General features: G+C 45.2%; 1 protein-coding gene across 10 annotated transcripts in view; it reads right to left on the minus strand.

The window, feature by feature from the left end:
• Positions 1-14,255: 14,255 nt before the first annotated feature.
• Positions 14,256-26,234, minus strand: part of SOX5 (SRY-box transcription factor 5) — a 604,730-nt gene continuing 592,751 nt past the window's right edge. For 9 of the 10 annotated variants that reach the window (XM_030959511.1, XM_030959510.1, XM_030959509.1 and 6 more), the window contains 2 exons: positions 22,145-22,361; positions 17,632-17,970 (listed from right to left, as the gene is read on the minus strand). In XM_030959511.1, coding sequence (XP_030815371.1) covers positions 17,667-17,970; positions 22,145-22,361 — 521 coding nt within the window. In that variant the 3' untranslated portion in view covers positions 17,632-17,666. Of the gene's footprint in view, positions 17,971-22,144; positions 22,362-26,234 lie in introns of all 10 variants that reach the window. The other variant, XM_030959507.1, reaches the window with a different exon arrangement.

Raw genomic sequence — 26,234 nt, forward strand, 5'->3', positions numbered from 1 at the left:
GCTCTCACACTATTTCCAGGCTCTCTGGGTATCCCATGTCTAAATGTTGAAGATTGCAATGCAAGATGTTTTCCATTACCATCTGTATGGCAGATTACCTTGTCAAGTGGGCAGTTTGCCTTTGAATGACCACATTCACACCTCCCTCGGGAGGGGACCTCTGCTGATAACAGCTATTGAATGTCACTGCATGGCTGATAAGAACTGTAACATCCCATTGGGAGATGTGAGCCCAGAGGCAAGAGCCAAGCATTGCCACCCAGATATAATCCAGAGGATTTGAGACACCAGCACGGCTTTCTCCACGGGATTCCCCAGAGGAACAGCAGCTGCCTCTTCCTCCACTGGATCTTCAGAGGAAGAACACATCCTTCTCTGCAGAACCACCCCTGACACTGCAGGAGGGCTGAGCCACAATTCCAATGGCACTGCTGCCAACACCCTGACCCACAGGGTGTCAGGTTGGGTTCTGACTCTGGCAGTGTTGTTCTAATGCACTGCATTGTTTATTTTATCCTTTATTTGTTTTTCCTTCCCTATTAAAGAACTGTTATTTCCTGCTCCCATATTTTCACCTGAGAGCCCCTTAATTTAAAATTATAGCAAGTTGGAGGGGTGGGGAGGGTTTACATTCTCCATTTCAGGGCAGGCTCCTGCCTTCCTCAGCAGGCACCCGGCTTTCCAAACCAAGACACTAAATTCAAGTTTGCTGAGCACTTTGAGCCCCTTGGACGAGCTGTGCTGCTGCCAGGGGTCATTGTCCCTTTCCTGCAGGTGCATTTAACACCGTTTTTTGCTGCTGGCTGCACACACACACAGTGCTCAGTAGTGAGGCTGCCCAGCAGCTCAGAGCTGGAAAACTCCTGGGCTGCTCCGCTGTTCCTGGGGCACAGAAAGGCTTTGGCACCTTCCACGGCACCCCTGGGCGTGCTCCAGGCTGCCCCAGCAGGGCTGTGCCTGCTCCCTGTCCATCCCTGCCCCTCCTGGGAGCCCTGTCCATCCCTGGGAGCACAAGCAGGGACCTTTTCCCTGTTCCTGGCCAGCAGGGTGATGTGGAAGTCCCACATTGCCCCAGGCACGGCCCCCCTGCCAGAGGGGAGATTCCTGCTCTGCTTTCCACATCTCCCCCTGCACCTGGAGCTGGAAACGCTCCCAGGGAAGGGGGGCAGTGACCCTGAGGTTCACAGTGAGGAGTGTTTTGGAACACAGTGGCAAATTTTGTAACGAAATGCCAGAGCTGTTTACACTTCAGAAAATGTTTTGGACACGGTTCCACATCCAAGGTTAACAATAATGTTTTGGGTGCAGGAGTCGTGGAATTAGTGAAAAGTTGGCTCAGAAGTTAATGATGAAGGATGGGGAAACAAAGAAAATAAGTGATATGAGATGAATTATGGCAGGAGGGACTGTAAACTGACCAGAAACTATTGCACGAAGACAGAGAAGATTGCAATCACACCAAGGCTAAGAGATAAATACAAGTCCTTCAGCATGCCTGTTTCACATCCATCTGTGTGTGCCATGAAACGCTGGAGTGAAAAAGAAAAGGGAAGGCCAAGGCTTTGGTCAGTATAAGTACATATCTGTTTGAAAAAAAAATCTATTTGAACTTCTGCCCAGAGCTTAGAATGAAACCATCTGCACCATTTACAAGCTTCATGCAGTTAGATAATATTTGGGTTTGTTTTTCAGTTCCTGCGTGATAACCAGAGGTGATACATGAAGTGCTCCACATCCCCTTGTGCCACAGCCCATGCCACAGGTGGGACAGCCACAATACCCAGAGTGTGCCCACACAATTTCTGAAAGCTTCACCCCAAACACAGGAACACCAAACCACTCCGGAAAGCTTCAGGCATTTGCCCACACACAGTAACACCATTCCAAATTCGGAAAACTTCACCCTAAACCCAGTAACACTCTTCAGAAGGCTTCAGTCACGTGCATACGCAAAATAACACCAAACCTCTCCAGAAAGCTTCACCCAAACACAGGAACACCAAACCTCTTCAGAACACAATAACATCTTACCTCTTCAGAAAGCTTCAGTTGTGTGCACATGCAAAATAACACCAAGCCTCTCCAGAGGGCTTCACCCAAACCCAGTAACACCAAACCTCCTCAGAAAGCTTCAGGCACCTGCCCACACAGAGTAACACCATTCCAACTTCAGAAAACTCCACCCTAAACCCAGTAATACCATATATCTTCAAAATACAATAACGGAATAACACCTTACCTCTTCAGAAGGCTTCAGTCGTGTGCACATGCAGAGTAACACCTTCCCCGCTCCAGCAGGCTGCAGCATCTGCCCTCGCTGTCCCTCAGGCCAGGCTTCTGTGCCCTGCTGCTCGTTACTGTCAATGCTGCTCACCTGTGCTGCACAGCTGGGGCCAGTTAGGGGTGATTGGGCACAGCTGGGGCCAATTGGGGGTGATTGGGCACAGCTGGGGCCAGTTAGGGGTGATTGGGCACAGCCCCACCCCAGTCACCACTGACTGGGAGCACCTGTGCTCTCGCTGCTGGCGCTGGGGAGCAGGCCTGGAGGAGAGCAGGGATTGCCCATCAGTGCTTGAGCAGTGCCCACACACCTTTGTTCCCAGGTGTACATGGTACCAGCTAAGCTGAGGGGCTTTGCCTCCACTGAAAAACCCCCCAGCTATGAACATTTACACAAATTCTCACATCAGGTCACTTGGGGCCCTCTCACCATATCTCAGGTCCCATCATCAAAATAACACAAGGTTTCTGAAAAACTGTTTTAAGAAACATTAGCTTTAAAGGGTAGAATAGGTAGATGATTAAAAACCACTCCACCCCCCACCAATCCACTTTAAACAATAACTAAAATGCTTTTGGGAAAAAGAAAAGCAGCTGAGAATGTAAAAAACTTTGTTTCTTTGTTTGCCATCATAGAGTATGTCATTTTGTTAAAGGAGTCCAATCTCTGCAGGCCAAGGCACAAGTTCTGTGGTCTGTAAGTGCATGGGGACATTCCTGAGGCTGCTGGAGCCCCAAACACCAATCATGAAGGCATGAAATGGTTAAAACAGTGACAGCCAGCAGTGCTCTCCTGCGTGATGCTCAGAGCAGATGAATGAAGCCACCACTGCCCGTTGCTGAGTCAAAAGCAGGAGTTTCTGTGCAGTACAAAGCCCTGCAAAGATGTTTGGTTTTGGTTCTTTTGGAAGGTGTCTGTGGAAGGGCAGGATATCTGAGACACAGGGAATGTCCCTTTCCAAGCCTACATCCTGTTCTTCTCAGGTTTGTCTTTTTCTCTGCCCCAGAAGCATCCTCACAGCACACGGTCACCTTCCAGCTCTCACTCAGGAGGGAAAAGTGCCCACAGCACGTGTCCCTTACAGCAGGGTTAATCAGGAGTTACTCCATGGTGTAAATCCCATCCAGGTGAGGCCAGAGGGGTCTCAGGGTAGCAGAGAATGCCACAAGAGCAGCTTTCATCCAGGGACTCCTGGTGGCCCCTGCCCCGTGGGTTTCCAGGGATCAAAGCCCATGTGGAGTCAGGCAGTGAAATAAAGCAGCAGCCTTTCCAGGCTGTGTCTCAGCATGGTAATTCTACTGCAGCATTACTCCAAGGTCCTCTGAGTAGCTGCATTTAATAATGCTTTCCAGCAAGGTTCCATTTATAAACACTTCATTATTAATAAAGCATGGCAATTTGTAGCATGCATAAGAATTATTTATATTCATGTGCTAAGCAAGCCCATAGATTTAATAATATTGACGTCTTGTAGCAGGCGTTGTAACAGCTTGTCACAGCATCATCTGTTCAGCATTTCTTACTAATGCCTTTCATACCAGGCCCCAGAATCATTTGTTAAAGGATGCAGCTGCATCTATTAAGCCTTTCATAAATATGAATAGCACATTTTCTAACATGGCACCATATATTAAATTATTACTGGATATTCTAACTGGAAACAGAATTTCTCCTTCTCACTTTTCCCCTTTCCTTGTGTCCTTTTTTCCTTTCCTTTTCTCTCCCTGTTCCTGGTGAAACACCTTTGAGTGCTGCTGTGCACAGTGCTGTGCACCCTGGGCAAAATGCACAGGTTGTGCTCTGCACAGTTCACTTTTCCACTTTATTCCTACTCAGGCAATGCCTCTTTTGGGGTTTTCCCCTCTCCTCTCCTTCTTCTGCCAAGTAAGGTAAAATTGTAGTGCACCGAAATGTTACTAGAGATTAAATTCTTAATTGTGAATTTCCTTGCTTTTCTAAGTTTGCCTCAGATCCTTAACATTTTAAATGCCTTTTTTAAAATGGGAATTTCCATGCTATTTTAACTCATTAGTCATGGGCTATCATTTTTCGATGTAATTACTGTAATTTCACCAAGTGACATAATTACAGTAAATACTTTGAGTAATTACTATTCATATGGAAAAAGATATCTGGAGGTGTAATAATGTCATATAATAAAACATTTATGATGTGTGAAGACAAATTATGATGACATATTTACATCACATAGTGGCGTGACAACGTTCCATACTTGCCTTGCGTGAGGATAACGACACAAAAATAAGTTTCAGTGATGTCATCTCCTGGTAACATTACAAAGAGTTGCTCAACATCGAGGCACAGCAAATTCAATAGCTTTTGGAAGGTGAATAACGTTCCCCCAATGCCATTAAGGCCAGCTGAGGGCTGAAAGAAGGATTTATGCCTCCCTTAACGTGGTCACAGTGGGGTGTGGGAGGAAAAGATTTTCAGCAGGTGGAAGAATCAGGAAAGAGGAGTCTGAATTCCTGACCCACCTGAGCTGTTCCTGACAGAAGAGGCAGGATTTGCTTGGTTTTATAGCCCCCATCTCTGAGCCTGGGTCTGCACCTGCCTGCTGGAAAGGATTCCTGCCTGGGGCAGCAGCTGAAGACCTGAGCTGCTCCAACCAACAGGCAGTTGGGGCTTATCCACCTGTGTGCCTGAAATCAGCCAAACTGTTACCTTTAAATCACCGTGAATTCGCTGCAAAATGATGCTCACCCTGCCCCTGACCTCCCTGAGACCTGAGCACAGCAAACTGCTGAGAGAATGCAAATTACACTGCAAAGAGCTGAGAGAATGCAAGTTACACAGCCAGGTGTGGCAGAGGGAGGCAGCACCTTTGCCCAAAGAAGGAGGTGTCCATTTGCCCAAAGAGGGGGTACATTTGCCCAAAGAGGGGGTACATTTGCCAGGCTGGTGGGGCTGTCACTGTGGGTCACAGCAGGGCCCATGAGACAGGCTTGGAGCAACCAGGGAAATGCTGCTCTCAGATTTGTGTGGAATTCAGTACAGCTGTGTCTCTGTGCTGAGCCAGGGCCCCAGGAAGGAAAAACAGCAAACAATAAGTATATTTAAATATAAATATATATGTATGTATTTATCTTTATTATAAATGTAAATTTAAAATAAATTTAAATTTTATAAATTTAATTTACATTTCTATATTTAAATATAAATAGTGCAGCCCCAATATAAATATAATTTGTATTTATGTATTTAAATATAAATGGTGCATGAGCAAACCCCAGTTTGCCCAGGTAATCCAGTTTCTGAGCTTTGCTGTGTCAGTGTGCCCCCACGCTTGCAGCAGCCTGCTTGGGACACCACACACCCCTGATCTCTGTGAGTCCTAGCAAAGCCCTCCAGGACAGAGAGAAAAAGCAAAAGAACTGGGTCTGGGAACAGAGAAACTCTTCAGGGAAATCCCAGGGAAATGGTGCCAGTGCTGTGCTGCAGATATTTGGGATTTGCCTCCTGCTAGCATCAGGTGTCAGCAGTGCCATGTCCTTGTGCAGCAGGGAAGCAGAAGACCTGGCTGCTAAGGTCAGAAGCAAAAGCAGCTCACTTTTTTGGTTAAAAAGAGGAATTCTGAGGATCTGATAGGATTTTAAATCCACATTGTCTTTCTCTGGCTTTAGCTTAATCAATTCATATGGCATCATTAAGACACAAAGCAAACAGCTAATGCCACTTAAATATAAGTATTGGTATATCATACACACACAAATGTTATCATAAATACCTGTCGTTTTTGCTTGCATGAATTCACAAATTGTTCTTTTTTAGAACAAACTCCTGCTTGGTTTACTGCAGAGGTTCTGAGTGGTGTCAGTAAGCCCCAGGGCACTGTGGCCACTGTTCAGCTGCTTCCAGAGCCCCAGGCTCAGCTGGTCTTGTAAATCTTAAACCAGATCCTCGGAACTCGCAGGCAAATCCAAAGACCAAGACCAAAAAACCAAAAAACAAACCAAAAAAAAAAAAAAAAAAAAAAAAAAAAAAAAAAAAAGAAAAAGAGAGAAAAAAATTAGAAATCAGATGCTCAAGAGAGAATATTCTTGCCAGTAACATGACAGAGTCAAGTTAATTCAAAGTGATTCAAACAAGAGAGATGATTTCTTTTTTTTTTAGGATATTGCTGGCCAGTTCTGCATCCTGAATCTGATTGACATATGATACTACTAGGCTGAATGAAGACATTTTGCACATGTTTTTGCTTTAAAGAGCAATTGCTAGGGGTAACACTGGTTACTCACAATGTGGAGACATGCCAAACTGTTTGGAGTTGTTCTGAATGAGACTGGATTGCTGGCTATCTCATGCTTCAAGGTTTGCAGGACTGGGTGCATAATTCAGCATTCCTGACATCACCATGTGAGCACATAAACCCAGAGGGCTGGGGAAATAAATGGGAGGGGGGCCCAGGTTCCTACCAGGTGTGCCAGTCACTTGTGTGAATGGCATTGCCACCACAAGGACTTGAATGAGCCCCTCAGCTGACTTCATGGGAAGATCTTTGACTTTTACAATAATTTCACCACAAAAAGCAATGTTTTGACATACATTTTTGAATTTTTGAATTTCTTTTTTTTTTCTAATACCCCTCTCTTTCCACTGCTGCCTTTAAACATCTTCTGCAGAGTTTTATTATTTTTTTAACAATCTATACTTTTCAGAATACACTTTCCACATCTGGGGATTTTGGAAAGATTTTTCTGAATGGAAGCTCCTCTGTCCCATGAGGTGTTGATGCAATATTGAGAGCAGTAGCAAATTAGTCCATTAATTCTTAACAGCAGCCTGACTCTGTAGAGGCAAGCTTGGGTGGGAAAGTCCTTAAATCTGTGTCAGGATTGAATCCCTCCTTTTGTTTTCTTGCTTGGTTTTCAGGCAGCACAGCTGATCCTCCTGTTCAGCCTGTTCACACTTCAGAGCAGCTCCAGGTCCCCTCAGCATCCCTTTGCATCGGGGAGCTGAGCAGCAAAAGTTCTGTGAAAAAATACCAAAACAAACCAACAAAGCACAAATCAAACCCTAAGCAGCTCTATGTGAACAATCAGCCTGTTCATTAGTGCACATGACAAGTCTCCCTGCATATTTTATATATATATATATATATATATATAAAATACCCTGCACCAAAACCAGGGAATGGAGAGATGGGAATGCCCTGCACCAAAACCAGGGAATGGAGAGATGGGAATGCCCTGCACCAAGGCCACTGCTGGTGGCTGCTGCCCACTGAGTGGACATTGCCAAGAGACATGGGAATAAATGCAGATCCTGGCAGCAGGCAGTGCCCACCAGGCCAGGAACACTTGCTTCTAGTCCTTCCCGAAGTGTGGCTTGTTAGCTAGCTACTAAAACTTTAAGGAAGTCTAAATGCCTGTAACTGAAACAAGGCAGAAGTCTGTTTCAATAAACTTCAAAGTGGCATTGAGGGTTTTTATGCATTGTATTTTGTGAAGGCATTTGCTTCCAAATTGTGTTAACAAAAATATGTTGTTTGACAGATATCATCTCAGCAGACAGGTTGCCTAATCTGTTTTATTGACAAATTGACTTATTATTTGATCAACTTGAATATAGTCTTCAAGATATACTTCCATTACAAAAAAGTACATGGAACAGAGAATAATGTGTTTAGTCCATCATCTGCTTTCAGCTGTCATTTAAACATTGGTGTGTCTGTGAGGAGAGAAAAAAGTTATCCAGTTGTTTTGATCATGCTGTCAGAACTGTCTGTATTGTCTGGGGGGAATGCCCATGTAATTTCTTCCTCCTTGATACGATAATATCTTGACCCTCCCCATTCAGTCAGAAGAAAGCAGGTTACCATGGCTCTACCCACCACCTACATGAAGTTTCACATTCTATCAGGAGACAAACAAAGCGTCTCTGGGAGCCACAATCACTTATACTTCACTTCTTCTGCCTTCTCTTTCAGTGGGACCAGGAAACAAAGTGAAGTTTAAAGGTTTCCCTCACTGCAGTCAGAATTTTTTTTTTTTTTTTAAATTAAAATTCTAAGCTGTTGTGTTGCTGTCTTTTCATTAAGGGGGGCGAGGGTGGGCTGTTGATTACATTTATTTTTAAGCCAATAAGTTCCACTTGAAAAGTTTCAAAAGTATAAAGAACAAAAAAGAAATAAGATCCAGATGGATTCAGGTAACAAGGCAGATGTGACAGCTTTGGGGGCGTTCCTCAGCACATTGTTTGGGAACCTTTCTTGTATCCTCACCTTTGGTGGGAGGAATCCTGCTGATCCCTGCCCTGTGGGACTCATCACAGACACTGACTTAAACCTGGACCTACAGAAACTACCTGCTCCCTTTGCCTGCTTGCTCCTGAAACTTAACAGCAGAAATAAATTCATCCTTGGGAGCAAGGCAGTCACTAGAAAGAATTCCTCCATTTAGCCCATTTCTGGGTGTCAGTCCCAATTTGTCTGTTTGCAATTACACTCGCAGTAGGTGGATCAGCTCCACTAGAGATAATTAAACAGACCCCGTTTTGTGATAGAAAAATCCCTCTGGATTCCAGATAATTACCAGTATTGAAAATCTTAGCCCTTTAAAATCAAATGGAATAGAGTTTTCATTGGGAAAGTAAATGCACAAACTGAATTAAAAACCTCCTTAAGTTGTCAATACAAAGGAAAATTATTTTCTTCTTCTTGTTTAACTCAGTGGGTAAATATATCCTTAGAGGGAAGTTGAATAGGCTCTTGATGCACAAAAGCTGGGTTTTGATAAAATGAAGCCCCTAAAAGAAGCCCTAAATCCAAACAGTTGTGTTAAAAATATGGGAGCTCTAGAAGTGACAAGGAAATCAGCCCCTGAGCTGTCCCATCCCTGTCTGGGTTAGCAGAGCACAGATCTGACTAATGGAAACCTGGCCACAGAGAAAAAAACAAACCCAAACCACCCACAATTTGCTCATCTTTGGGTTTTTTTTCTTCCTATTTTTTTAAACTGCAGACACTTAATGCCATGCTTGTCTGAGAGCTTTTCCTGTAGCTAATAATACTTTGCACTGTAGTGCCTTTAATCCAAAGATCTCAAAGTGCTTTGCAGGCATTAATGAATTAAACCTCATAAGACCCCTTTGAAGTAGGCATTATTATAGCAGCCTTAGAGATGGGCTGAGTAATTTTCCTGAAGTTGTAGAGCAAGTCCCTGACAGAGTCAGGAATAGCTGCTCAAGTCCTGCATCTCAGCTGCTGCTGTAACCACCCTGCCATCCCCCCAGATTAACTCCCTTAAATCATTTTCATTTTAAATAATTACTTTGATTTACTGACTGTATTTAAGCCGTATCTCTGTTAAATACAAGGAGAGGCACTGATTTATCTGTGCTGGGTGAGGCATTCAGTGCTGTGGGAGCTGTGCTGATGATGTGCAACTAAAGTGACACAAATCCCCGGGTGGGGATGCTCTGGGGGGCACAGGAGGGGCTGTGCAGGGCTGAGCTTGAGCCCCATCCTCGGGCAGTCCCACTGAGCCCTGCACAGGGCTGGCACCCACCTGAGCACTGCCTGAAATCACCACAGCATCACCCAGGGGTGATCATTGCCCTGAAAAGGGTCCGTGTGGTTGGAGTCACCACAGCATCACCCAGGGGTGATCAGTGCACTAGAAAGGGTCCCATATGGAGCTGAGCCTGTGGGGCATGCAGGGCTCTGGGCAGCACCTGTCTGTGCTGGAGGACAGCTCCGTGTGAGCTGTGCTGCTCTCCCTGCCGCCCTGCTGCACACACCTGCTGCTCTGCCAGCAGGAGAACCACCCAACACCCAAAAAACCACCCAACACCCAAACAGCCAACACCCAAACCCTGAGCACCAAGCACTGGCTGGTCCCTCAGGGTGTTGGATGCAGCCAGCCAGCCCCCAGGGCTGGATTGCCGTGGCCAGGCCAGATGTGGGCTGAGGGGAGGTGGGAGGTGCACAGCTGTGTGTGGGCAGGGGGATAAGGGCAACGAGCAGCACCATGAGGGCATGGCTGCAGTGGTGAATGCAATGGTTGCATTCACACAAATGCAAATACCCCACAGCTGTGTGTGGGCAGGGGGATAAGGGCAACGAGCAGCACCACGAGGGCATGGCTGCAGTGGTGAATGCAATGGTTGCATTCACACAAATGCAAATACCCCACAGCTGTGTGTGGGCAGGGGGATAAGGGCAACGAGCAGCACCATGAGGGCATGGCTGCAGTGGTGAATGCAATGGTTGCATGGCTGAAGCTCCAAATCCCAGCTGGGGACCTGCAGGGTTTCTCCTGCATGGCCTTGGATCACACTTACCTACCAGAGAGGAGCGCCCAGGAGCTGCTGCAGTGCCCTGCTGGTCCACCCCAGGGAGGGAGGGCAGGCTGTGCTGCAGCTGGGGCACAGCTGGCGCTCACAGGCTGCCCACACCACCCGAGCCAGGCCAGGGATGCTGCAGGGCTGGCTTCTCTTTCCTGGCTGTGGCCAGCAGGGATCCCTGACTGCAGTGCCCAAGTGCCACTGTGACACCACAGACAGCACAGCAGCATCCCAGGGGCTGAAATGAGCTGCTCCAGCTCCCAGGCAGCAGATTCCTGAGATAAATGTGCTCAAGGATTGTCTGTCCCTCTGCAGAGCGCGCTCTCCCCTGGCCGGCCTGACAGACAGACAGACAGACGCTGCGTGCTCCTCTGCCGCGCTGCTTTGCTGTGCACTCTGAACGTTTGTCACCAGAGCTCCCTGCCCGGCTGCCAGCGCTGCAGAGCCCCGGTGCTGAGCTCCTGGGGAGGCACACACGCCCCAACACCCCTGCTGCCTCCTGGGGGTTCCCCTCGCTCTCCTGCACGCACAGAGCCTGCCCCGCTCCCTTCTGGGGAGGATCACGCTAATTGGCACACGTCTGCCTTTAAAATAGGCTAATGTCATAATTATCCTCATTTGCTTCCTTCCTGCTGCAGGCAATTGCTGCAGTGTTTTAGAAGTTTTTGAAAAAAAAAAAATTTAAAAAAACCCCAAGCAAAACCCCCTCAGAACTTGTCTAGGGAGAGAATTTGTGCCACTCCCAAGGCTGGGCCTTATCACTTAAGGACACCAGAAACTTTTTCTTTCACTTCAGCTGCATACTCAGGGTTTAACTAGTTGTCATTCCTGGTTTTGCAAAGCCCAGCCTTATCCACACATATTACAGTTTAGATGTATCTATCTTCAGCTCAGATTGTCTCAGGTTCTCGTGGACATTTTTCCACACAGGTGTAGGGAACACTGTTGCTTCTGTCAGGTACCAGCCGCACCAAAAGGGAAAACAAAAACAAAAACAAAAACACAAACACCCCCCCGCCCCAAAAGAAAAAAAGAAAAAGAGAATAAAAAAAAATATAAAAGGAAAAAAAAAGTTCTAAGTCTCACCTGCTGATCCAGGTGGGCAGCATGGGCCATGGCAGCAGAGAAGGGCTCCTTTTATCACATGCTGCTGACAGTCCCAGAAAAAGGGATTCTGAGGGGTTAAACCATCCTGACCTTACTGGTCAGAGCCACCATCACATAGTTCCTCTCCATCCCCTTCCCAGGTGCCCTGCAGGTGCTCTTGGCTGTCTCAGGGAGCTGCCAGAGCAGATCCCTGGTTTGCTGCTGGGAGGTTCCAGGCGCCACCTCACTGCCAGGAGGAGCACAGAGCCCAGCCTGGCAAAGCACAGCAGTGGGGACAGGTTCATAGGCTCTCCTCCTGCTTCCCCAAATATTGCCTTTTCCCTTCAGGAAATCTGGAACCACAGAGTGGCATCTGTCAAGCCGTAGGCACTTGAGAGTAAGCACCCATCAGAATAACTTACTGTCAAAACCAGGTACAAATTCATTTCATCCCACTTGGTGCCATATGCTGCTGTCAAAACTCCATGAACTGTTTAGGCAGCATGTTGGGACATTGTGACTAACTGAGCAGAGCTATTTTTTCTGTGGCTCGGTGTCCCTGTTTATAACTGGGTATTCCCTGGGCACAGCAGACCCAGGGAGAACCCAGCCTGGGCAGTTCCAAACCCCTGCCCTGGCCACACTGCTCAGGGACCAGCTTCTCTCTGCTCTAACACCTGGCTTTGAAAGGTGGGGTCACTTCTGTCCTGTGGTTTGATGAAATTCTTCACTCCTGGAGCAGGCTGGTGAGCTGAATCCAAACCTCATTTTCTGCTGCTGGAGCCCAGCTGCTTTGCTCTCCTGGCAGGAAGGTTGGCCAGCACGCCCTTTGCTGCAAGAAGTGGGAAACAGACCACAGGATAGGTAAAGAACACATTTGCTGTTTTATTGGTGCCTTGCAGGGCAGTAATACTGAAAAAGGGGAATGCAAAAGAAACAAAAAACCCAAAAACCAAAACCAAAAACCCAGGATGGTGGCGATCCACATCGTATTTTTGTTAAAGAGTACATCAACTCCTGTTTTTTTTCATTTATTGTGGCATGAATGATAACATAAAACCAAAACATGAAAATATACAACTTATATTACACTATGTGTTATGAACAAAATATAAATCTATAACTCTATGTTATATTTACATAATTATTTCTTTTATTAAATTTCAAGTGAGATGGTAGGTTGCACATACTTTGTTTTAAGCTCCAGGCATTTGATTGTCTCTATTTCTTTTCTATTTTCATTTCACTTGTAAAATCCAAAACGTTAGAAGGAGTAAGAGCTTTAGAGCCAATGGAGCTATATAAATACTGTTTCAGCAAACCAGTGACAAAAAACACTGGGGAGTAGAGAAATCAGTCAGTAGAAAAAACGAACTTGACACGTTCTTCAATCTGGGAAACTGACAAGTTAAGATAAAGTCGAAAAAATGTAAATATAAACCAAGCTAAACAGACAGCCCATGCCCTGTGAATTGAGGATACACTTGGATCCACAGCGAGTGAATGCCAGAGCTCTCTGCAGAAGGGAAGGGATGGTTCTACCAGCAGTGGTCAGACAAAGGAGGCTCCTGTGCCACACACCTGCCCTGCTGCTGCCCCACAGCTGCCTCTCCGGGCAGCACACGAATTCCTGCTCAGACCTGCACTTCCGCGGAGTGGAATTACTTCTGATGCTACCAATGTGATGTCAGAGGCTTCTTCGGGGACAATAACAGCTCATCTCTTTGGATTAAACAGAAAAAGCTCTGAAAATGTGGTGTAAAAAGGTTAAAGACAATTTACTCTCTAAAAAATGATTTAATTAAAGACAGTCTACTGCAGTAACCAAATCTTTGAAATAATGTCTTCGAAGAAAGAATTTCTTCCATATGCATTCATAATAAGAGGATTTGGTTACAAAACTAATTAAATGCTATAATAATAGCTAGTGTTCTTTTCTGGGGGCCTGATTAATACAGCGGAACGGTTAGATAAAGATGTTAAATGCACTTAAAAATCCTATTTTACTAATATAAGGCATGAATAAATGGAAAAAAGGATATACTCTGTGTTATTTAATTGAGCTTAGAAGCAAGTGCCTCAGTTTTTTCCCTTCTTTTCCCCTTTTCCCCACTGCTGGAGATGCTCTTTCTCAAGCTCCCACTATCCATGGTGGCTTCCCCCACTCAGGAGGAGGTGCCAGGCAGCCCCCAGGAGCATCCTGCCTCTCCAGCTTCCAGGGAAGGGGGCAACAGAGCCCACCCTGGCATCAGGGCCTCCGTGAGCTTCTAGGTTAACAAATCCTCATCTCTTCTAACCTGGTTTTTCTACGTGCTCCAGGGCACAGAGCCCAGGAAAAAAAAAAAAAGAAACAAGACAAGAAGATCATTTTTATAAATGCATATTTTGCTTGTTTGTTTTTTAGGTTTTTTCCACCAGAAAATTCAAGAGGGACAGACAGTACCCTATTTTCAAATCTGGTCTTCTACTGCTGAAAGATATGTGGGTGCTCATCCTTGGACCTCAGAGAACATTAGCATGGGCATTAAGCATTTTGCTGGTTTGGAACCCCAGAGCCATTTCTGAAAAATTTATGTCTTCATCTTTTTTTTTTTTTTTTTTTACTGTTTAACACTTCTGCATCAGTTTCAACATCCCAAAAGTGGAGGAAAGGGACAGTCTGCTACACAGCCCATTCCCACAGCCCCAGGGAAGGGCAGGCTGGGCACCGCCTCTCCCAGGGAACGTGCATGGAATTGTCAGCCCTGGCTGGGGCAAGGGGGGGAGCTGGGAGGGCTTTGTCTGACCCCACTGTGCCAGGGACACCAGGATGGAGACACCAGGCTGGGCACAGCAGGCACTGTCCCATCTCTGGAGCCCATGGATTCCAGGCTGGGGACACCAGGCTGGGCACAACTGGCACTGCCCAGCCCTGGTGCCCCCAGCAGCCTCTCCCAGGGCATTCAGGGCTGCAGCTTGGTCCCACTGGCCCCTGCCAGCCCAAGGCTTGCTCCAAGCCCCCCTGGCACCTACCTGGAGCTAAAACAAAGTGGCCCAGAGTGACACAGTTCAACCAGAGAGCCTCTCAGCTGTGGTGGAAATCAAGCATCCAGCAAATGTGAGGTGAACCCACGAGAGTCAGAAGTAATTTGTTCACAAAGACAGGGAACAAATTTGAAAGTTAAAAAAAAATAAAATAAAAAGGAGCAAATATCTGTTTTCACATTGTACATAGTAATGATATAAAAACAATTGTCTATTTTTTTTTTCCTTCTTATCCAAACAGAGTGCTTCAAAAAAATTGGCTCTAGATGACTGGTGTAATTAAATAACTAAAATGAGTGATGAGAGAGCAGAAGTTAATTAAGATTGAAAACAACACTCCCATTAATTCACTCCATCATAATAAACATCAGAAGTTGACATGGCTGGGGCCAAAATTAAAATAAAAGAAAGAGAAATGGTGTGAGCAGAAGAAGAAGCGATTTGTTTTCATATGTATATATATATATATTTATATATATATAAAAAGGTAAGGTGGGGAGGGGTATCCATTTTAAATAGCCTAACAGCTTCATTTGCTGCACTGCCAAATTAGAACAGAATAAAATAAAGTTTAAAAAGGGGGGGGTGTAAATAAATTATACATAATTTACTAATCTGGGAACAGCTGACCATTATTATTATTATTATTATAATTACCATTCAACACTAGCAAGAAGAGGCAGTTCAACTGAAAAAAAAAAACCCCAACACAGTCATAAAATACAAACAAAAAAGAACCCTCTCTGACACGGAGGATATGATCAGCTACTCCAAGCATAATTTCAGAGCAAATCTTCTGAGAGAGAGAAAATAGAAAAGAATTTTTCAAAGCAGAGGTGGAAATCAAAACGGGGAAAACAGAAGAAAAGGAAAGAGATGTAGCAGGGTGCAACTGTCACATGTCCAAACATGGGAGTATTGTCCTAAGTGTTCAATGGCATTTGCTTTTTGCTTTGCACCAGGTCTGCAGAGGTCAGGTTACACTTCAAGTGGGATTTCAGGAGGCAAAGAAAGGCATCCCCCCCTCCTACCTGTCCTGTTCATGGTCCTGCACCTGGCACCAAGGGCTGAACTTGCCCGATTGAGGGACTGATTGCAGAATCAGGGCTGCCAAGCAGTGCAGACAGGGTTCTGTGAGTGCCTGGCCTGGGATCTCACTGCACTGAGAGGTGTGGGCTAACTTTGCAGGTTAGAGGGGATAACAACAGCCATGCAGCTCCCTCTGGGACAGGGACTGACTGGGAAGCAGCACGGAGTTGGCATCCTCAGCTGAAGAAACAATTCAGAGGAGAGTTTTGCCCAGCACGATGCCAAGACCTTCCTGAGCAGCTCCCAGACCCCTTCCTCACGCTGTGGCTGCCCAAGGAAGGCAGAGCTGCCCAAGCCATGGGAGTGCTCCACAACAAGAATGGAAATAGTTTAGCACAGAGAATGATTTTTCAGCTGTGAGAGGCAGCAGAGAAGGAAACTCAGCACTGCACTGGTCTGAGTTCTTGTAACCCCACTTGGAATTTGGAAATCTCCTCACAGCCATCAGCCTTCCTTCCCACACAAACATCCCACTGGTAAAAGAAGAATTTCTGCCAGTGCACAGGAGGAAAAGAAGTCAGTGAAAAAACCCTGCCTTTTGAATCAGAAATCAGCACTCAACCACCCTGAAGGGATGAGTTAATCAGAACTGGGCCCAGGTGGTGGTAATTCATTATGCTAAGCACTTGGTAACATTTCCAGTGTCCCGTGCAGAACAAACCCCATTTTGGACAAGCCTTTTATGTTGTTTATGCTGCCACTTGAAGTGCAAACTAAAAGTAAAGGTTTCTTACAGACCAAGTCCCTTGGAGGGTGCAGGACTTCATTCTGGAACATGCTTTTTCCTCATGATAGTCCAAGATTATTCTTATTAGTACCATAAACACGCACACATGAAAATCCAAGACCATAAAATATTTTTTCTCTAAATTTCTTATGTCTCTCTCTCTCTCTTTTTTTTTTCACCTGAGAACAGCACCTACAGTTTCCTTTAAAAAGCAAAAGCAAAAGCAAAAGCAAAAATATATGTCTAATCTCACCAGCTGCTGGTATATCAGGTTCTTCAAGGGATTGTCTAAGATATAACACTGTCCTAACTTAAGACAGAGCAAGAAGCAAATGAAAAGCCAAAGAAAAACAAAACAAGAAGAGACCAACCTAAAAAAAGCAAATTGGACTAGTTCAGCGCTTTAGTACAAATTTGGCACTTGCTCAAAGACTCAGTATGGTGTGCAACTGATGAAGAGAAGTCCTCTCTTGAATGGAAATGCTTGTTGGGGTTAACAGAAAGACTCCCCACTTCCTTCCTTGCCAGCCACGCGCACAGGCACGCACACACACACACTTCTGACCCAGATTTGACAGGGAGGAGGAGGAGGAAGAGGAGGAGGAAGAAGAGGAGGAGGAGGAGAAGACAGAGGGGGTTAAAAGGAATTTTATCTTTTTTTTTTTCCTGTCAGGTGCATTACCAAAAAAAAAATTATTTCTCTTTAAACTGTAGCACAAAACAACAAAACACATTCACAAGCCACTTGTTGGCACTGTGTACCTGAGTGAGAATTTCTAGAACATTGTAGAACAAACAGCCATAAAGTTTATTTGAAAAAAAAATAATAATAATAAAAGGTCAACGGGTAAGACTTCAGTGCTTGGGTATAGCAGCTGAATTACTGGCATTATTTTACCCATAGCTTATATCATTCTGTTGTTGTCGTCGTCGTCTTTGTTTCCTTTCTTCTGAGCCTTTTTTCCTCTGATGCAGGCTGATGTCTATTAGTCAGCTGATGTCCCAACTAGTTAAGACTAACAGTTAAAGTAACAGTCAGTGTATGAGAAAGTTAATGTGCTTGGCCACTGGCAAGGATAAACCAGATGGGGCTTTACTGATTGATCCGTTTCCTTTCCTCCTTGAAGTCCCGCGGGCGAGCGGCGGCCCCGATCAGTTGGCCTGGCCCGCCATGTGGTTTTCACTGTCACTGCCATAGTCTGCATCGGGGTCCTCCTCCTCCTCGTCGTAGTCGTCGTAGACGTCGCCGTTGGCCTCGTCGGGCTGCAGCTCCTCCTTGACGAGCGGCTCGTCGCCCTTGGGCCCGTAGGCGCCGGGGAGCGCGGGCAGGCCGGGCTCGGGGCTGCTGGACACGCTCGAGTGCTCCGAGGGCAGGTGGGGCGAGGGCATGCCCGCCATGGCGATGGCTCCCGGGTACACCACGCCCGCCGTGGCCAGCGGCAGCTGCGCCTGTTGCCTGCCGGGAGAGACGGCTGTTAGGGGATGGCAGATAACACAACTGGACACGCGACTTGCTACGCTAAAACAGAGGGAACTGGAATTTCTGACTCCAAAATCTAGGGATTTCCAAAAGTGACAGTAAATTAAAAAATGACACCTCTCCAATGACACAACAGTGGCAGCTGCGCCTGTTGCCTGCCGGGAGGACAGTGTTGTTAGAGGATACAAAATAAAACAGCCCGGACACGCGACTTTCTACGGTAAAACAGAAGGAAGTTTCATTTCTGACTCCCATATTCATGGATTTCCAAAAGCGACAGTAAAACCTCTCCAATGACACGAAACAAACCAACAATTCATCATATTTCTCCTCCTCCATAAAAAACACAAACCAATAAATTATTACATTAAGTACACAACAGCGACAGCTGCACCTGTTGCCTGCCGGGAGAGAGAGCGTTGTTAGAGGATACAAAACAAAACTACCCAGACATGCAGCTTTCTAAGGTAAAACAGAAGGAAGTTTAATTTCTGACTCCAGTATTCATGGATTTCCAAAAGGGGCAGTAAATTAAAAAATGACATCTCTCCAATGGCACTAAACTAACCAACAATCCAACAAATTTCTGCTCCTCCATAAAAAAACCACAAAACAATACATTATTTACATTAAGTACATAACAGCGGCAGCTGCGCCTGTTGCTTGCTAGGCGGAGAGCAATGTTGGAGGATATGAAACAAAATAACCTGGACATTCAACTTTCTAAGGTAAAACAGAAGGAAGTTTAATTTCTGGCTCCAATATTCATGGATTTCCAAAAGTGGCAGTAAATTAAAAAAATGACAGTGCCACCTCTCCAATGACACTAAACTAACCAACAATCCAACAAATTCCTCCTCCTCCATAAAAAACCACAAAACAATAAATTATTTACATTAAAAAATTGTTACCAAAATATAAACATCAAAACCCCTAAAAAACCTTAAAAAAACAAAACAGCAGGAGAGAATGCAGAGGGTTGGAAGCCTGCATGGAACACAAGGAGGGCAAGCTCAATAGTGGGTACTCTTGGGCCTGCACAGGAATTCTTGCACCAGCATTCGAAACTCACCGAGCCATGCTCCACAAATGAATCCAAATCAACTCCACTGACAAGAAAACCCCATCTCTAGCTGTACCTGAGCTACACAGCTTCAGCTTGCCTGCTTCTGAGGGAAACTTATTTTCTGCATCAGCTTGGTGCCACCCAAAAATAAATATTGGACCAACCATGGTCCAACTTAAAACCCACGTATTTTGAAAAGCTTCCTTTTAAAAAATCCAGCCTGCTATCAGGAGTGGACATTAGAGTCACAGTAACTAGACATAAACTGCCAGTAGGAGAGAGACAGCAAGGTCTAGGTAGACTGCACAGGATTGGGAAGGTGCTGCAGGAAAATGCCTCTGGGTGAGGAGAAAGCAGAGACAATGCTTCCTCCACATTCTTCAGGGACCTGCTCGTTGCCAGGGAGAGGAACAGTGGGCTTTCTGGAAACAAGATGGGTTTACAGGATGGGTCACTAAAGGCCTCCCACTGGAAGCAGCCCTTGTGAAAAGCAGATTCTCGGAAGGAAGGTGGATAAAACTGGGAAAAGGCAGACTTAAAACGGAAGCGGGCATTACTGAAAAATAAATAAAAAGCAAGGAAACAACATGAGCATTTGAGAAAATTTCCTACAGGACGCCTTTACACAGCGTCTAAGCCTTGGAAACCTGTCTGCAGTAATGAAAGAAGAATTATTCCAGGGCACAGAAATTCCCTCAGCATCAAGAACACTAGCTGTGTTATACCAGTGTTTGTTTCCCTGAGAAGCCTCAGAGTCCCGACAAGCCCAGAGGTTTAAAATTCATGCTGCTTTTGTTGCCTTCCTGCATGAAGTAATTCCATTGCAGTAATTCTGTTCAGTACATGCTGCACATTGTAATGTCATCAGCGGTGTGTCCATCTGCACTGAAAAGCCTTGCCACAGGAGACAGGGCAGAGTCTCTTGAGATGAACATTCTTAATTAAGAATGAAACCCTTCCCTGTTCCCCTGCCTGCCTGTGCCCTGGCTGCACAGTAAGCCTCACACAGTACAGTGATCCTGAAAGGCTCTCCTCTGCCAAGCAGCTTTGTACTTGTTTGGAATTGCTTGCTGCATTTTCAGATACTTCCTGCCTGCCATCCAAGCAAGGCCTGCCTCCACAGAGCCCCTACTTCCACGTTTCTGAAACAATCCAAGTTGTCTCTGCTGAAGATACAGCTCTTAAAGTAGGGAGCAGATCTAATTTGCATTTTATTCTTAATTCAAGAGGAAGGCTTTTGTTTTCCGGAGTCAGCATCCCTGCAACAAGATTCAGCACACTTAAATTGGTTTTAATATTTAACAATAGGAACACTTTGCACTTAAATGGCGCTTTTCAGAGTGCTTTTCAAATATTAAATAATTTAAGAACAGTATTTTTCCACCTCTATGGGATGTCCAGCCTAGAGGATCTTGCAGCAGTCCTCAGACACAAATGTATTAGGGCTCTCAGCAGGCCGTGCCTGACACGCGACCACTGAGGATGAGGACACTGAAATAGGGAACATTAAAAATTCCCAGTCCTTCCCACCGGGATGCCTCCAGCACGGCCACAGCTCCTGTTAAACCAAGCACTTTCTGTGGTGCCCAGACAGGAGCTGGGCTGGTGTCTGGGAGTTTAGCCCTAACTGACCTGTACTGGTGGATGCCACAGCTGGGGCACCCAAACCCACCTAAATAACCCATCTGAACCAGGAATGCAACGCTGTGACTGGTGCCTGCAGCCACGGGCCACTCTGCCAGCTGCTTGCAGAAAGATTTCACCCTGGGTTGTGCCCCAGTGCAAATTACCTCCAGAAATGTCTTGATTTCAATGTCAGCCCTGTTTGGAAAGCTGAATTTCTGTAGGCAGAATGTTACAAGGTTAATTTTTCCCCATGATGAGGCATGCATGTTAACCAGATAAGCAGCGTTTGGGGGGCTCTGTTGCCACCTATTCTTTTTCCATAAGGCCTCCTCCTCTTTTTTAATCTCTTGATGCCAAATGTTGGCTGACTTCCCTGTGTTTGTTTCAGTGCTTACCACTGGGATCACTGGACCTGCCAGCACCACAGGGTTAAGCAGCTCAAATTTCTCTGCTGAGCAGCTTATTCTAACAATGCACACTGCAGCTGTTTAAAACACAGGCTGCTGATACTTAACAGTCACTGGATAGATGCTCTCTCCTTTATTGCTACTTCCAGCCATTAACTGAAGAGATGTGCAACCCAGTTAATACTGAAAGGATTCCAAACTCAGATGAAACAGAACACAAATTCCGTTATTTCAGGGGGTTGCTCTTTTTTGGATCCCTGTGTAGCTTTTAATTTTCACACGTGAATACAGAAATATCGTGGAATATTTGATTACTTCGGATTCTTTTTGATCTGCTGTAACCAACACCAAGGAATATCTGCAGAAGGAAAATATATGCTAGTCTTCTAGGCATATTTATTCTAATCATATCAAACTGATCTATTAGCTGTTTATCAGAAGTGGCCTTAAAATTTCTGCCCAACAGAAAGCATTTAACTTGCTGGACTGTAAGACACTCCCTGGAAGGACAAATGAACAATGCAGACATGATATGAGTACAGCTTGGCATCAATCAACTAAGCCACGTCCATATTCCAGCTCGAGTTCAGTGTGCTCAGCAGTCCTTTTGCAGACCACTTGCCACAGATCCTACTGAATGCAAACTTCTTTTTTTGGCTTTTGGATCCCGAGGCACTACCACAGATTCCTTCAGATGCTCTCTCTGAGGCCTCGTAATAGTTGTAAGGCTTTACTAGAAGACTGATTTCATTAGAATATTTTTGAACTTATTTCATTAGAAATAAGTTTCATTACAGAATCTTAAAGCCTTTTTTCTCATGATCAGAGTGGAAATGAGACAGTTGGCTGAGGTGTTGAGTGTAAAACAGAGACAGCAATAGGGTTCCTAAAGCTACCCAACCTCCTCCTGGAACACTTTGCTGTGCGGCACAGCTCTCATTTCCTGTTAGCAACGCCTAACTCTCTCTCCAATAAACTATGATAAAGAATGAAGATTTCCCCCTGAATTTGGTTAGTTTTGGATGGAATGGGTGTGTGGGAGGTGCCCTACCCGACGTTGAAGTACTGCCTCATCTCCTGGCGCCTGTTGCGCATGATGGCCTTGTACTCGCCGATGCGCAGCTTCTTGCCGTCCACCAGGCACGTGCGCTTGGGCCGCGGCTTGTACTTGTAGTCTGGGTACTTCTCCAGGTGCTGCTTGCTCAGCCGGGCCTGCTCCTCGTAGTATGGCTGCTTCTCTAGGTTTGTCATAGCTTTCCAGCGAGATCCTGCCACCAAAACATAGAAAACAAGAGAAAAAACAGAGATGAGATGCCACTCATCCCCAAACGCCGCCAGGCAGGGAAACAAGTAGGTCACCCAGAAGAAGACACCCAAGGTCGTTTGGCTTTGGGCTGGGAATCTGTCAGAGCTTCTAGACAGGGTTCTGCTCTTGTTTGTATTTGACTCATAAACCTCCAGGGGATGGCCAAGATGCAGAGAGAGGCGGCACTGGAAATTTTGACCCAGTATTTTACTGAAATTTATCTACCACACAAAGCCTTTCAGGTGGGCAGTAAAACCACGATCCTGACAACGGGCAACCCCTGACACTTTGTTCCAGGAAAGAAGGCAGTGTATTTTGGAGGGATGGACACAGAGTCTGCTCTGCTGTGGCCCCACATTTCCCCTGACTCACAGCTCCTGCTCATGGAAGGCTCCACTCCATGGGCGGCTGTCTGTGATCTACAGCTGGATCAAGGCATCAGAGCTGCACAAGTCCACAGACTAATCCTTCCTGACAAACACTGGGTCTTTCTGGCTCCCAGGCTGGTGGTCAGGAGAGGAACTGACTGGAAATGCTCCGCAGTCAGGTACAGGAGTCTGCAAAGACCCTGAAGCAATGCCTCTGAAAGCCATAAACCATCCCATATGTGTCAGTGGGGTTTTAACTCCAGGACCAAGTCCTGGGAAACACTGCCAGCCCCAACTGAAAGAATTTACTGTGTCATGAAGGGAAAAGCACTGGGCTAGTGGCATTTCTCTCCCAGGAGCTGCACTATGGCTTCATTGCTGGCAGCCCTGTTTTCTGACTATGCTAACCTGGGTATTTCAGATAGGGATACAGTAAAGACTTCAAAATTGTTTTCAACTGCCTGCTGAAAGTTGTAAACTAATATTTCTTAAAGGATATAATATGGGAGCAGAAAGTAAAAGTTCTGGAATCAGTTGCCCCATTTTATTTTTCCATTAAATATAGAAGTGCTTCAGGGTAAGATACATTTCAAATAACAGGAATAGTTCAAGCTGTGAAACCTGTGGCCTAGAAAGAAAACTTTATTGGAAAATAGTCAAGTTTCCCACTGGAAAAATGTTTGAATAGTTTCTCAATTTAATGGGTTCATAATGCCATATGTCATACTTGACTTCCTCTTGTTCCTCACTTTTTATGGTCAGCTCATGCTACTCCTGAGGCTGGTCTTATCCCACTGTACCCCCAGGACTCTCAGTAGAGGGAGCACAGTTATCCTTCCTCCAGGAAAGAAAACACTTTCATTCCCACAAGCAGGATTCCAGCACAACTCTCCCTGATGTGGTGGCCGAAGTATTTAGGGAAAAACCCCCAAATTCAAAGGCTTTGCAGCACCAAGCACAGCTCCTGCCCCTTAGCTGAGCTTGGGCAGCCAGAGCTGTGCCCACACAGCTGTGTGTGACTGGCAGCACATCTGGGGAGGGCAAATCTTTGAGTCCAGGGCAGAAGAGAGATGCCCTCACCCCTGCCCAGACACTTGTGCTCCAGGCACACATGTGCTGATTTTAAGCCAAGTTTCTCTGACAAGATTTTTCAGCTGTTTGCAGTATTCTCTAACTTTCAGTGCATTAGACTGACATTTTTCAATCTGAGTACCTGAATCAGGCTGATTTTATGTTTAAAAACATTCTCATATAGACAAACCCTTGTATAATGTATAGGTATGTGTACACATTCATGTAAACACATGTATACATTCCAAGAGAATTTCTGAAGCTAGTAATTAACTTCATTTTTTTCCCTAAAATCTTTACATGGATTTCTCAGTGAAATTAATTAAAATATTTACCGAAATATCTAAACAATGCATTATTAAACTGACAGGGTCCAGCAGTCCCATTTTAGCACTTTTTTAACAATTTACTAAAAAAGCCATTATCCACAAGTTTAAGTTGCAGTGAACAGATGGATGACAAACGTATGCACAGATGAATTTAGTGACAAATCCGTGTATCTCATTTTTATGCTCAAAACATAATACCACAGTGTCAAACATAATCCCTAGAGAATTCTAGTGCTGGGAAGGGTACCTCCTCTCATTACACCATAAAAATGACCCTGGATTGGTGAGAACTCTATCTGAGTTAGTGACAACAAGCTCTGTGACCTCAACGTGTAGCAGTGCTGCTGGAAAAATGGGAAAGAGAAATTGTGGCTTTCTAATAAGGACACCCTAATATCTGGCTGAACTGTGAGATTTAATTGGTCACCCTGTGCCAGTTAACAGACAGCTCCCTGCTGGCTTCAAAAGCCTGGCCTTTTGCAGCAGAGGGAAGAACTTTGTAATGTTTCTGTCAAGAAGGAAGATGCCAGGACATCCCTCTCTATTGCACACATAGAATGAGAAAAAAAATCAAATGTGATGCTGTAAAGAAATAGAAACATCATCTTTCACTGTCTCAGACCTTGCTTTTCCCCATATCTGGCAGCAAAACAGAGAGTTTGGAGTCAGCTATACTGTCTGTCACCTCAACAGGATCTGTAATGAATTTGCACATTTTACTCCAACTACTGTATATCTAATCAGAAAAAGATGTCTCCATATCTCCCTGATCTAGCGCCAAATAGTAAAAGGTGATTCCTTATGTTAACAATTTCAGCAGAATGGCTTATTAAAACCAGATTTTAGGGTATTATAAAATGCTTAGAAGCCCTTTAAAATGTCAACCAGGATCCCCAGAGACTGCGTAAAATGTCAGCCCAGCTCAAGCGCCTGTTTTAAGCAGAATGAATTAGCAGCGTGCTGTCGGAGGTTGTTATCCAAAACAATCAGTTAAGAGGGAAAACATCAAGCTCCCTTTGTACTTTCTATATGAAAAGGGCCATTCAGAATGATCTTGTAGATTTCTGAGGCTGATTACTTAAAAACAGTTTTAACCAGGTCTACTCTCAATTTAGAAACAGACCAAAACTATTACTGCCCTGTCCTCCGGCTAATCACATCATACACCTCTGACCAGTATAATCACTTTCAACCAGTATAAGGTTCTATTGCCATCAACATAGCCAATTTAGCCTTCTAATCCTGTTCCCATAACTAATCTAATCATCTCGTACCACCCTTTAAATCATGGGTTAATATCATCACATCTGCCATCCGTGGCAATACATTTTGCTTCTCCAACCAATTTATCTCATTTCCACTTGCCCCCTGCTAACTTTTCATAAGACCACTCTAATCAAGGGAAGCCTCAAACCTCTGACCAGTCTAAACCTGGCATATTTACCAGCCCTGCAGCTGGTTAATGCTGCCATTAGAACTGCACTGCATCTCTTGAGCAGCCTGCAAAACCAGTGAGATCTGCAGCACAGGTAAACACGTTCCCTGCTTAGCCACTGGCCTGAGGGATGCTTAGGTCCTCTAGCTGTTTTTATTGGTAAAAATACAATCTCTCTAATTTGGTCACAGACATATTATTTTTCTACTGAGAAGTAATTCACTGGCCATAGTGAGCCTCACTAGTCACCTACTGCATTATCCAGCACAACACGGAGGAGTAACTTTGGATGGAACATGGTCCTGAGAATCTGATCAAACACTGACCAGTTGGAAGAATTTGGCATGAGATTCAGCAGATGATGCTCGAGATGATCGAAATATTGATCAGGATGTGAAGAGCAGACAATATGGAAATCAGAGTTTTTCAAAAATTCTTTTCAATGTACAAAGAATGAAGAACCACCAAGTGTAGGAGAAGATCAGGTTTGAGAACCTGAAGATGCACAAATCTGTGGGGCCTGCTGAGATATATCTACAGGGCCTGAGGGAACTGACAGATGAACTGGCTAAGCCACTGTCCATCCTAGTGGAGGAGCTTTGGCAATCTGGTGAAGTTACTGCTCTCTGGAA

This window comes from Camarhynchus parvulus, chromosome 1A (genome assembly GCF_901933205.1).
Source record: "Camarhynchus parvulus chromosome 1A, STF_HiC, whole genome shotgun sequence".
Taxonomy (NCBI): Eukaryota; Metazoa; Chordata; class Aves; order Passeriformes; family Thraupidae; genus Camarhynchus; species Camarhynchus parvulus.